The sequence below is a fragment of the Solanum pennellii genome, chromosome 5 (genome assembly GCF_001406875.1).
Source record: "Solanum pennellii chromosome 5, SPENNV200".
Classification (NCBI taxonomy): domain Eukaryota; kingdom Viridiplantae; phylum Streptophyta; class Magnoliopsida; order Solanales; family Solanaceae; genus Solanum; species Solanum pennellii.
Genome location: NC_028641.1, coordinates 2,482,184 through 2,494,399, shown reverse-complemented (window position 1 = coordinate 2,494,399; position 12,216 = coordinate 2,482,184). Strand labels below are relative to the sequence as shown.

The 12,216-nt window shown below is 32.0% G+C and overlaps 3 protein-coding genes across 5 annotated transcripts in view; all 3 read right to left on the bottom strand.

The window, feature by feature from the left end:
* LOC107020716 (transcription termination factor MTEF1, chloroplastic-like) overlaps nt 1–4,219 on the bottom strand; it is a 5,023-nt gene extending 804 nt beyond the window's left edge. The window contains exon 1 of one of the 2 annotated variants that reach the window (XM_015221181.2): nt 3,493–4,219. In XM_015221181.2, coding sequence (XP_015076667.1) covers nt 3,493–4,125 — 633 coding nt within the window. In that variant the 5' untranslated portion in view covers nt 4,126–4,219. Of the gene's footprint in view, nt 1–3,026 lie in introns of those variants that run through there. The other variant, XM_015221180.2, reaches the window with a different exon arrangement.
* LOC107020717 (transcription termination factor MTEF1, chloroplastic-like) lies at nt 26–2,080 on the bottom strand. 2 transcript variants are annotated; one of them, XM_027917145.1, is made up of 2 exons: nt 1,845–2,080; nt 26–984 (listed from the first exon to the last, which is right to left on the bottom strand). In XM_027917145.1, the coding sequence occupies exons 1-2, from the start codon at nt 1,982–1,984 to the stop codon at nt 168–170; spliced, it is 957 nt and encodes a 318-aa protein (XP_027772946.1). In that variant the 5' UTR covers nt 1,985–2,080; the 3' UTR covers nt 26–167. The 2 variants fall into 2 exon arrangements, with proteins under 2 accessions (XP_027772946.1, XP_015076668.2); XM_015221182.2 differs by having other exon boundaries at nt 26–1,003; nt 1,864–2,080.
* Nucleotides 4,220–8,487: 4,268 nt separating the features above from the next.
* On the bottom strand, nt 8,488–11,204 carry LOC107020512 (expansin-A1). Its single transcript, XM_015220907.2, has 4 exons — nt 11,044–11,204; nt 10,611–10,745; nt 10,205–10,517; nt 8,488–9,340 (listed from the first exon to the last, which is right to left on the bottom strand). Exons 2-4 carry the CDS (start codon nt 10,738–10,740, stop codon nt 9,034–9,036), a joined length of 750 nt encoding a protein of 249 aa, XP_015076393.1. The 5' UTR covers nt 10,741–10,745; nt 11,044–11,204; the 3' UTR covers nt 8,488–9,033.
* Between the last annotated feature and the right edge of the window lie 1,012 nt (nt 11,205–12,216).

Sequence of the window (12,216 nt, the reverse complement as noted above, 5' to 3'; positions counted from 1 at the left end):
AAAACCATGAACAAAGAACACCATATCAAGGATAAAAATCATTACTTTATCGCGAAAAATGTACATCTAACAACAATTTATATATGCGAAACATTTCGTATTAACTCTAATGAGTCTCCAACATATACAAAATCGACTCTAACCATAGAAAAAGAGTTAATTACGTACTACATTTGCTTATCATCCACTAACCTCAATCGCATTTCAATCAATCTGGCATTGAATTCTCCATCACTTACCTTCAACATCTCCGATAATGATAACGAAAACCCATGCTCCACCAAAAGCCTATGCCGAGGCTTAATCTTCCTCTCCAAACTAAACGAAAAGTACTGAGGAAACCTCTTCAATTCCCCTATATCCCCATTCATCTCCTTCAAAAAATACTCAACTTTTGGCCTAAAGTTTTTCTCAATACTAAATGTCAACAACCCAGGTGATCTCAAAACCATATTAGCCACATCATCGAGTTCAAATCCCAAACTCAACATGTAATCAATTTTAGGGTTCAAAGTTAGCTCAACACTGGACACAAGCAAAACAGTAGTTTGACAAGTAATTCGATTCTGACCCACAAACCCAAACTCCTTCAAAAACTCAAATGTGGGTTTCAATTGATCTTCAACACTACAAACAAGAATTCTCGGACAACGGATAATGGATTTCCGAATGTCATGGAAAGGGATAACGACGTCGTTTAACAAGAAATCGAAAATTGGGTAAAGGTGGATATATGGGTCGGAGGTTAAAAGCTGAGGATGCATATCAAGTATTCGACCAATTGCCGACCGTTCAATCCCCATTGAAAACAGACATATTTCAACAGATCTGATTGAATCGAGCGTTGCTGATCGTAAATGGGGGTTTAGTTGAAGAACTTTACTGGGATTGATATTGAGTTCTTGAAGATAGAGTATTTTCTCCCTGAATTTGAGACCACAGTCAGTTGAAGTAAGGGTGTGTTGAGGAGAAAGTTGAAGGGATTTGAGTGAAGTTTTTGTGGGTTTTGGAGAAATTGAGCAAATGGGTATTGGAGAAGAAGGGTTTGGGGTGATGGAAGACAAGGGGATTAGGGTTTTGGGAGGGTTTATCCATGTTAGCATCTCAGGTAGCTGAAGTGACATTGAAGAAGAAAGGACTCTGTTTGCATGCTTTGTGTTTGGAGTTTTATCAACAAAGATGAGTTTTTTGAGTTTGTGTTTTTGTTATTTCTATAGCCTATCTCCTTATCCCTATTGTATTAAATTATTTTCGTTACGTGAGTTTTATATCTGAACTATTATACGTATAAGTTTTCTAAGTGAATTATTAAACACGATTTGACTTTGAGTTATTCACTTTTTTTTATATAAATGGTAGTAATATTTCAAGTACGAATACTATAATATTGTATAATATATGTATATTGATTACATACATATCATCATCAACGAATTTCAAAACTTTCGAGTATCAAATCCTTGAAGATGGTAAAGCCCAAGTTCTTTCTGTAGGAAACATTCAAAAGGCTTGAAGATGGGATCCTTATATACAACTCCTTTTCTACTGTACAAATAGCAGAATATGAGTGAGATACTCTTATTTTGACAAATGTATTAGTGTATATTTGATACCAGATACACGTATCTTCTTATAATTATGTATCTATGCACAGATACAGTGTATACATCATTGTATACTTTGATACTACAGGATACAAGATACATGTATCTGGATCGTATATTTTATCTTGTTCAATTCGATATTATGAATGAGAAACACATTGTATAGTACACAAACACACTGAGGTATCAAATATATGTACAAGAGACGAGAGAGGTGAGAGAGAGAAGGNTTGAAGGGATTTGAGTGAAGTTTTTGTGGGTTTTGGAGAAATTGAGCAAATGGGTATTGGAGAAGAAGGGTTTGGGGTGATGGAGGAAAAGGGAATTAGGGTTTTGGGAGGGTTTATCCATGTTAGCATCTCAGGTAGCTGAAGTGACATTGAAGAAGAAAGGACTCTGTTTGCATGCTTTGTGTTTGGAGTTTTATCAACAAAGATGAGTTTTTTGAGTTTGTGTTTTTGTTATTTCTATAGCCTATCTCCTTATCCCTATTGTATTAAATTATTTTCGTTACGTGAGTTTTATATCTGAACNCGTTTTATGTCTGAACTATTATACGTATAACTTTTCTAAGTGAATTGTTAAACACGATTTAACTTTGAGTTATTCACTTATTTTATATAAATGGTAGTAATATTTCAAGTACGAATACTATAATATTGTATACTATATGTATATTGATTACATACATATCATCATCAACGAATTTCAAAACATTCGAGTATCAAATCCTTGAAGATGGTAAAGCCCAAGTTCTTTCTGTAGGATACATTCAAAAGGCTTGAAGATGGGATCCTTATATATAACTCCTTTTCTATTGTACAAATAGCAGAATATGAGTGAGATACTCTTATTTTGACAAATGTATTAGTGTATATTTGATACCAGATACACGTATCTTCTTATAATTATGTATCTATGCACAGATACAGTGTATACATCATTGTATACTTTGATACTACAGGATACAAGATACATGTATCTGGATCGTATATTTTATCTTGTTCAATTCGATATTATGAATGAGAAACACATTGTATAGTACACAAACACACTGAGGTATCAAATATATGTACAAGAGACGAGAGAGGTGAGAGAGAGAAGGTGTCACGAGATATAACCTCTTAACGAGTGGCATGAAAGATATCTTGATTAAAATAGGAGAGTGGCGAACGAAACAGAAGCGAAGAGAGGTGTGAGAGAAAGGAAAGAGGAGAGACATGATCTATAATTATTTAAAGTATCATTTCATAACGTAATTTCAAAATATGAGTCGCATTCCACATGAAACAATAAAAACCATGTATAGATAACACCACATCATGGATAAAAACCATTACTTAGACAACACAACAAGAGCATAGCAAATTTCGAATTGCATTCAACGAGATACAATTAAAACCATGAACAAAGAACACCATATCAAGGATAAAAATCATTACTTTATCGCGAAAAATGTACATCTAACAACAATTTATATATGCGAAACATTTCGTATTAACTCTAATGAGTCTCCAACATATACAAAATCGACTCTAACCATAGAAAAAGAGTTAATTACGTACTACATTTGCTTATCATCCACTAACCTCAATCGCATTTCAATCAATCTGGCATTGAATTCTCCATCACTTACCTTCAACATCTCCGATAATGATAACGAAAACCCATGCTCCACCAAAAGCCTATGCCGAGGCTTAATCTTCCTCTCCAAACTAAACGAAAAGTACTGAGGAAACCTCTTCAATTCCCCTATATCCCCATTCATCTCCTTCAAAAAATACTCAACTTTTGGCCTAAAGTTTTTCTCAATACTAAATGTCAACAACCCAGGTGATCTCAAAACCATATTAGCCACATCATCGAGTTCAAATCCCAAACTCAACATGTAATCAAGTTTAGGGTTCAAAGTTAGCTCAACACTGGACACAAGCAAAACAGTAGTTTGACAAGTAATTCGATTCTGACCCACAAACCCAAACTCCTTCAAAAACTCAAATGTGGGTTTCAATTGATCTTCAACACTACAAACAAGAATTCTCGGACAACGGATAATGGATTTCCGAATGTCATGGAAAGGGATAACGACGTCGTTTAACAAGAAATCGAAAATTGGGTAAAGGTGGATATATGGGTCGGAGGTTAAAAGCTGAGGATGCATATCAAGTATTCGACCAATTGCCGACCGTTCAATCCCCATTGAAAACAGACATATTTCAACAGATCTGATTGAATCGAGCGTTGCTGATCGTAAATGGGGGTTTAGTTGAAGAACTTTACTGGGATTGATATTGAGTTCTTGAAGATAGAGTATTTTCTCCCTGAATTTGAGACCACAGTCAGTTGAAGTAAGGGTGTGTTGAGGAGAAAGTTGAAGGGATTTGAGTGAAGTTTTTGTGGGTTTTGGAGAAATTGAGCAAATGGGTATTGGAGAAGAAGGGTTTGGGGTGATGGAAGACAAGGGAATTAGGGTTTTGGGAGGGTTTATCCATGTTAGCATCTCAGGTAGCTGAAGTGACATTGAAGAAGAAAGGACTCTGTTTGCATGCTTTGTGTTTGGAGTTTTATCAACAAAGATGAGTTTTTTGAGTTTGTGTTTTTGTTATTTCTATAGCCTATCTCCTTATCCCTATTGTATTAAATTATTTTCGTTACGTGAGTTTTATATCTGAACTATTATACGTATAAGTTTTCTAAGTGAATTATTAAACACGATTTGACTTTGAGTTATTCACTTTTTTTTATATAAATGGTAGTAATATTTCAAGTACGAATACTATAATATTGTATAATATATGTATATTGATTACATACATATCATCATCAACGAATTTCAAAACTTTCGAGTATCAAATCCTTGAAGATGGTAAAGCCCAAGTTCTTTCTGTAGGAAACATTCAAAAGGCTTGAAGATGGGATCCTTATATACAACTCCTTTTCTACTGTACAAATAGCAGAATATGAGTGAGATACTCTTATTTTGACAAATGTATTAGTGTATATTTGATACCAGATACACGTATCTTCTTATAATTATGTATCTATGCACAGATACAGTGTATACATCATTGTATACTTTGATACTACAGGATACAAGATACATGTATCTGGATCGTATATTTTATCTTGTTCAATTCGATATTATGAATGAGAAACACATTGTATAGTACACAAACACACTGAGGTATCAAATATATGTACAAGAGACGAGAGAGGTGAGAGAGAGAAGGTGTCACGAGATATAACCTCTTAACGAGTGGCATGAAAGATATCTTGATTAAAATAGGAGAGTGGCGAACGAAACAGAAGCGAAGAGAGGTGTGAGAGAAAGGAAAGAGGAGAGACATGATCTATAATTATTTAAAGTATCATTTCATAACGTAATTTCAAAATATACTATCGTATTTTGTGAGATTTCCCCTATATATTCCTCTTGCGTAAATGAACTCGCGAAAACAAGGAGATATATCACGAGCCCAAAGTTATTGGGCCTCTAATGTGGATTGTGACATAGTCTAGCCCAATGCTTAAGAAAATTCACCAAGTGAGACAACACGAGATTAACATAGTTGACGCAAAATACTGAATTTCAATCGATGATATTTCAATTTAAAAAAAATAAAGCAAAAGTAACATAAGAAAATAAATTCATGGAAATGAATAGGACTAGAAATTGAACAGTAGCTCTATGATAAAATTATTATCTTATGGCGATCTAAGATAACAGACTTAACGAGTTCGAGTTTGAATCAGAATTATTGAGTTCATATAAATTATAATGTGCATATCTCGATAATTCATCATACTTTTTACCTACCTAAGTTTATCACCTTCTTTATATTAATAATATACATATCGATACTTAATTGGTCATTTCACATTGAAAAATAAGATGCGTGAAACTTTTTGTTTTTACTTTTTATTTCTTCTAGAATTTTTCCTTTTCATTTTCACATCACAATATTATGTATATATTTTTTAGAAATATATAAAATAAAAAATAGAATAAGAAGAGAAGTAGGACAAGTAAAATGAGCGATAAATGCGGCGAAAATAAAAAATTCACATGTGAAAATGTCCAAAAAATATGACATCCCCAAAGATCCCCCATATCTCTATTTTTTTGGCTCCATTAATTAGCTCCCACAAAAATTGATACAATAGAGTTTTAAAAGTTGGAGATTGAGTTGTGTTTAATTATATGTTCGATTTTAGCTATCGAATTATATTATATTGTAAAATCTTATTTATTTTTCAATTGTAGTTGCAATTAAGTTGATATTTAATAGGATATCGAGAGGCGTATGACTAATATATAGTGAAAAGGTAAATCTATGCAAAGTTGAAAGAGTTTTGAAATAATACGAGTAAACCTAAGGATGAAATTCAACAAAAAATAACAACTATAGAGATTGAGTGATTGACGTTTAGGTTGACACTTTGAATACTCCCACAACATCTAAGATTCCTGAATTTTATTTGGCCAAAATGACCGAATAGTAAAGTGGAGCCTCGAAAAGCCTATCTGATTGGAAGATTTTTGGTCTTCATTCATTTTCTATCGCATATCAAATCTTTTTCTCAATATAGATGATAACGAGCTAAACAGAAATAAAAGAAATCAAACATAAAAATAAAGAGTAAAGTCGTCTATCATTTTGATGGAAGATAAAAAAGCATCAACTAAGGGTTTAGATGAATTTTGCCATTGAAAGGAAGTTCCTAATTACCTAATGTTTTGGATTATTATTGTGGATTAATGTTATTAGTGGAGTATTAGTGATACGTAGAGCATAAAAACATAAAAGATGTGATTTTAACCTAAGAGTTTTCATGTTGGTCTCTTTAATTTAATATAAAATACTTGTAATATGACCTCTTTTTCCAATAATAATATTCATATTTAATCATCACTAATTACATATTAATAAAATAAATTAAGAGTGTTAATGGGATATTGAGTCACTAGGCTCAAAACACAAGAAGAGAAAAGAAGGGCAGATGGAAGAAGGTGAGGGGTGTTTGACTAGTCATTGTCAGCCTTTTCAGGGCATCAAGCATGCCCTCATTCATCCCACTTTTCAATTTTGAATATTCCGTTACGTTTCTTCTGTCTTAATTTATGTGATAATATATAATTGAAATTTTAAAAAAATAAACATAATATGTAAATGTACTTTAAATTTGAGTTAAATAAACACATTGCTTTATGTAATGTCTTACAAATCAGTTAATGTATTTCAGGCTAACTATCACACAAAACACCAAAGTTCATTCGAAATTTGAATTACAAGTGTCAAATTGAACCACTTTAGAGGAGTTGATGTATTTAATATATTTTTATAACAAATATAATTTTATTGATAAATCGCTTGTGTGATTCTATATAGATTGTTAGAGTATATATCTCAAACGTAAATTGATTTAAACTTCTTTGAAATTTATTTAATTTCCATGCAAGGAGGATTTTATGAATTTTTTTAAAGCAATTGGTTGTCAAGAAAAATTCAATCATGTTCTGATTTTGCTATGAACATTTTATAAATTTATATAATTTTGCTATGAATATTTTTATAAATTTATGTATGAACAAAAATGTTACATACCATTGACCATATGCAATGGCATTAATTTCTACCTCAGAGCTAATGTAGCTTTCAAGAATAGGTAGATACACATTTATGTTTTAAAAAAATGTACTTTTTTTTTTTGCCACTTAGAATAATTAAAATAAGCCATAAAAGCTGTGGAATTTCCTTGAATGTTTGCTTGTGAATTAAATATAGTAGATGTTATTTTAACATTGCTATTATCAGAATGGGAACAAAAATATTTTTCCACACAATTCAATGAAATTTCTAGGAAAGTTCCAACTATTTGTGAGATTTCTTAAAGTCATTTGGACCAAAAAAAATATATTGGAAAAAATGGTTTCAAAAAATAAGTTGTTGAAGTTGTGTGTTTAATAGATATTTAATTTATTTATTTGAAAAGGTAGAAATTTTGTTAGTAGGAAAAAGTTAACTGGAAAAACTAGTGAAAGGGATGTTCTCTTTGTTAATTGCTTTGACGCATATGTTTGAATAGTAATTTTATTCGTTTATTTATGTTTCATGAATAATCACGTGATTTTCTTCAAAGGTTGTTTTGAGTTTTTTGTCAAATTAAGCGTGGAAGGGGTTTTTTAAAGTTCAAATTAAGAAAGACAATGCAAATCACTTCAAAGAATAAGAGCCGTAGCTACAAAGTAAAAGGTGTTACCTTATTAGAGGTAATGTGACGATACTCGCCTAACCCTCTACCAGATGCATTTAGTAACAATCTTAAAATAAAAAAATCGTTCGTTTTCATTCGAGAAATAAAAAAAGTTATATACATTACACTAAAAACCACAAAACTTATCACAATTCACAACCATAAAATCTTCTTTGCAAAACAAATGACTAGTGACAAGAATCTCAATCCTCACAAGTTGAAACATTGGAACAAAATCATCTGTATTTTCAACTTTTCTTTTTCTTTTGTATAAACATTCATTTAATGAATATATAAATCTTAAGTATTTACTAAAAGATGGTTCATCATAATTAGTCAGAAAGTTAGGCTAATCACAGTTGGCTTTTAAATTTGGCTGCTACTTTAAAATGCACTGTAACCCTAGGTACTTTGGGGCCTATTTCAATCATTTTTTAATTTTAATTTTTTACTTGACATAATTAATATCACAAAATTAAAAAATATACATAATTCAAAAAGCGTCTTCATATTTATAAATTATACATCGAGTTATAAATCAAACAAACAAATTAAAATCGAGGGAAGCATTACAAAAGTTAAAATATATAACTATAATCTGTCAAACAAACAAATTAAAACCGAGGGAAGCATTACAAAAGTTAGAATACATAACCATAATCTTCTTGAATCATTACTAGTTAAATGGTTCTTTACATTTCATAGTCTCACACATACAAAGTCCATCTTCAGCTACAGGCTGAAGCTTAAAAAAAAAAAAAGTTGCCAAAAATACCCCCACCCCACCCCACCCCCACCTACCAACTGCGGGTGGTAAAAGTCCACCACTGCTTTCCACTTCTGCCCTTAACAGAAGGAAAAATTACCAAAATACCCTCCAAAACCAAAAAAACCTACTAAGTGTGGCCTCAAGAATTAGGGTCCCCAAAAGTAAGATACCCTTAATTCAATCAAAATGAAAAAGAGGACAATTTTAAAATATGCCCTTTTTTCATTTTTTTTTAACCTTAAAGACCACACTTTTACAACCAAAATACCTCTATACTAAATAGTCACAATACTAATACTAGTGACCAAATCAGTATGCATACTAATACTAATAATGATAATAGTAATACTAGTAAATATACTTTAAAAAACTTGAAGAAAAAAAAAACCCCATTTAATGCCTTTTTTAGTGGAATTGAGCACCAGTATATGTCTGTCCAAATGACCAGTGAGCAGGTGCAACATTGTATGAGATCAAACTTCTACCATCACCTGTTGTAACCTTAAATGATAGTGTTTGTCCATTAAGGTTGTTGTTGTTTTGCCAGTTTTGTCCCCAGTTTCTTGACATTGGTTGCCAACCTGTTCTTGATCCTTTAACAGCTACTGAATGAACATCACCACCACCACCAACATTTGTTACTAGTACTAAGTTGAAGTATGAGTGTCCATTGATTGTGAACCTTATTCCTCCCCTTCTTCTACAGGGTACCCTGTAATTTATTTCGGCAAAGATTAGTCGATACATGGAAATTCAAATAGTCAATTAACTAAGCTACTAAGATTGTCAAGATTAATCATAACATGAAAAGTTCAGGGAGTCAACCAATTGAGCTACTAAGATTGTCAAGATTAGTCATAACATAAAAAGTTAAGGTAATCAACCAACTAAGATTGGTTATATAATATGAAAGTCTAGATAGTGAGACAATTAAGCTACTAAAATAACCAAGATTTGTCGAAACGTGAAAGTTCAGATAATCAACTCACTAAGCTACTAAGATTATCAAGATTGTTCACAGGGTAAAGGTCTAGTTAGTCAACCAACTAAGCTTTTAAAATTTGCTGGTTATGTTATGTTTTTATATGGTGTTAAAGTTTGTAACTTTGTTTCTTATGCTTTTCCAAGTTTTACCAAATCTAAGAAACAAGTTAAGGATAAAGAGCACAATTGAAACAAGTAAAGAGACAAATGGGAACAATATCTGTAACTTTATGAATCTTCTACTATTACAACAACCAAGAAAGAAGTAAATGCTAAAGAGTACTCCATTGAAAATAGCCAAATGGGAAACTTCTTGTGATAAAGTTAAAACCTTTACCAAAAGGGTCCACACCATGTGGTTTCACCATTTCCTATTTGCATGCACAAGTAAATTAAGGTCATCTAAAAGGGACCATTTAGAAATTTCAAACCTTTGGGCTTAAGCAATTTAGACATGACTAAGGTTTAGCATTTGTGAAAAGACAAAACTCTCCTTGCCACTCTTTAAAGTACTCAAACAACATCACACATACATAGCAAGATACAAACAGCATATAGTACTACAACTAACATATTTTTACCAAGAATTTACCTTCTATAAGCAACAGGGACAATTCCAGCTTTGTAATGAGCAATGTGTTGGAAAATAGGCTGAGAGAGGTCAAAATGGTGAAGTGGAGGATTACACCAGCCACCTGCATTATTAGGGAGGGCATTGTTTGGTGGGCAAAAATTTGTAGCAGTAACCACAATAGAACCAGGCAAACACCCTTGTCTGTCATTTACACACCTTAATTCAAAACAAGAACCACAGCTCAACCCATTGTTGAACATAGCAGTACTTAAAGCTGCTGTATTTGTACCATACCCTTGACTATAAAGATTCCCATATCCACAAGCCCCACCTATTCAAAAAAAATCAAGAATTAGCACAAATTTTAACCTAAATTTACTCAAAAATCAAAACTTTTGAGGAATTTAAAGAAAATGTTGTATACCCATTGTTCCAGAAGCATCACCACCCCCATAAAAAGTTGCATGAGCATCAATCCAACCTCCTCCACCATAACCATGAACAGATGACACCATTGCAAGAAGACCAACAAAGCAAATCCCAAAATAAGCCATGTTTCCTGCATAAAGATTACAACTTTTTAGCATTACACTCAAGAATGTAAACAAATCTTGAAAATGGTGTTCTTCAAAGTAGAAAAACTGTTAATTAAACCATGTTATCTGAATAAAGATTACAACTTTTTGGCATTACACTCAAGAATGTTAACAAATCTTGAAAATGGTGTTCTTCAACTATGTTTTTTTTGCATAAAGATTACAACTTTTTAGCATTTTCTAAGATATACATTCAAGAAATGTTGAAAATTGTGTTGTTTCATTGTTGCATTTTCAAGAAAAGAGAAGAAAGACTCTTACTTTGGAGAGTGAGCCTTGACTCTAGCAAGAGGGAATGTAGTGACTAAGCAAAGGAAGAGTGAAAATGGGAGTTGGGTGTGGAAAATTGGGAGGGATTTAGGGGGATATAAATAGGGATTTTAAGGGGTGTTTGGCCTTTAAGCTTGTGCTACAGTTATACAACTGACTGACACTTTTTTTTAGGCTGTTGAGGGGACCAAAAACTGCCTTAGAGAGGAACCATTTAATAATGAGTTTTGATTTAAATTTTTTTGAGTTTTTGGTGGTGGGAAATATTGAGGGTCATTTGCACTTTTGCTATCTTTTCTTTTTGGTAAAAAAAAATATATATAAACTATCGTAAATGGTATGTATATATTCTCCGTTATATTTTTGAGATATTAATGTTTTTGCTGTCCAAAATCTAGAATATATATACCCTTTATACTAACAGACATACACATATCATAATCTTATTCACTGATCGATATTTATTAAATATTGGATCGACGAATAAAATTGAGTCACGCGTCCCTATTTAGTCTTTCGTTAAAGTGAAGTGAAGGGCATAAATGCTCTAATTTTTTGATGGCATGGGCATCAATGTCCCAAAAGTATGATGGAAAGTATCAGCATACCATTTACGATAGTATAGGGATATATTTATCATTTTTCCCTTTCTTTTTTGGCTTACCATTTAGTATCTCTGAAATCCACATTAAAGTCCTTCTAAAATTCGAATTTACGCAAGAAAGTCTCATATTAGAGAATTCAGCGCTCTCTAACAAAGACGATTTTATATCTAGAGGGACTCGAATTCAAAAACTCTAGTTAAAGATCAAAGAGTACTTGTCACTCCAGCACAATCCATAGTTCTTGTTGGTGTAGTTTTGCTACTATTTTTGTGGTCTTTAATTTATAATACTTGTTCACTGTATTAAAAATAGATGTTTGTAAAAGTGAACGGAGGGAGTAATTCATTCGTTTCGATTTGTATATCTGTTTTTTACAAGGCATTAAGTTTAAGAAAGTAAAGAAATTTTTGAATTTTGTATTTTTAAACTAACTATATGTAAAAATATATCAACATATCCTTTTATCTTGTGGTGTTAAGTGTGTCATGTGAGAAAAAAAAATAGAATTCAAGAATTGTTAAAAAAAACTAAAAACCTTTATTTAAAACCGATCAAGTAA

Excerpts from the sequence above, each read along its gene's own strand:
- LOC107020512 (XM_015220907.2), bottom strand. The coding sequence starts at position 10,740 with ATGGCTTATTTTGGGATTTGCTTTGTTGGTCTTCTTGCAATGGTGTCA. Across the intron at positions 10,518-10,610 it reads TGATGCTTCTGGAACAATGG|GTGGGGCTTGTGGATATGGG; the intron begins GTATACAACATT and ends TTTTTTGAATAG. Across the intron at positions 9,341-10,204 it reads GTCCCTGTTGCTTATAGAAG|GGTACCCTGTAGAAGAAGGG; the intron begins GTAAATTCTTGG and ends AATAAATTACAG.
- LOC107020717 (XM_027917145.1), bottom strand. The coding sequence starts at position 1,984 with ATGTCACTTCAGCTACCTGAGATGCTAACATGGATAAACCCTCCCAAA.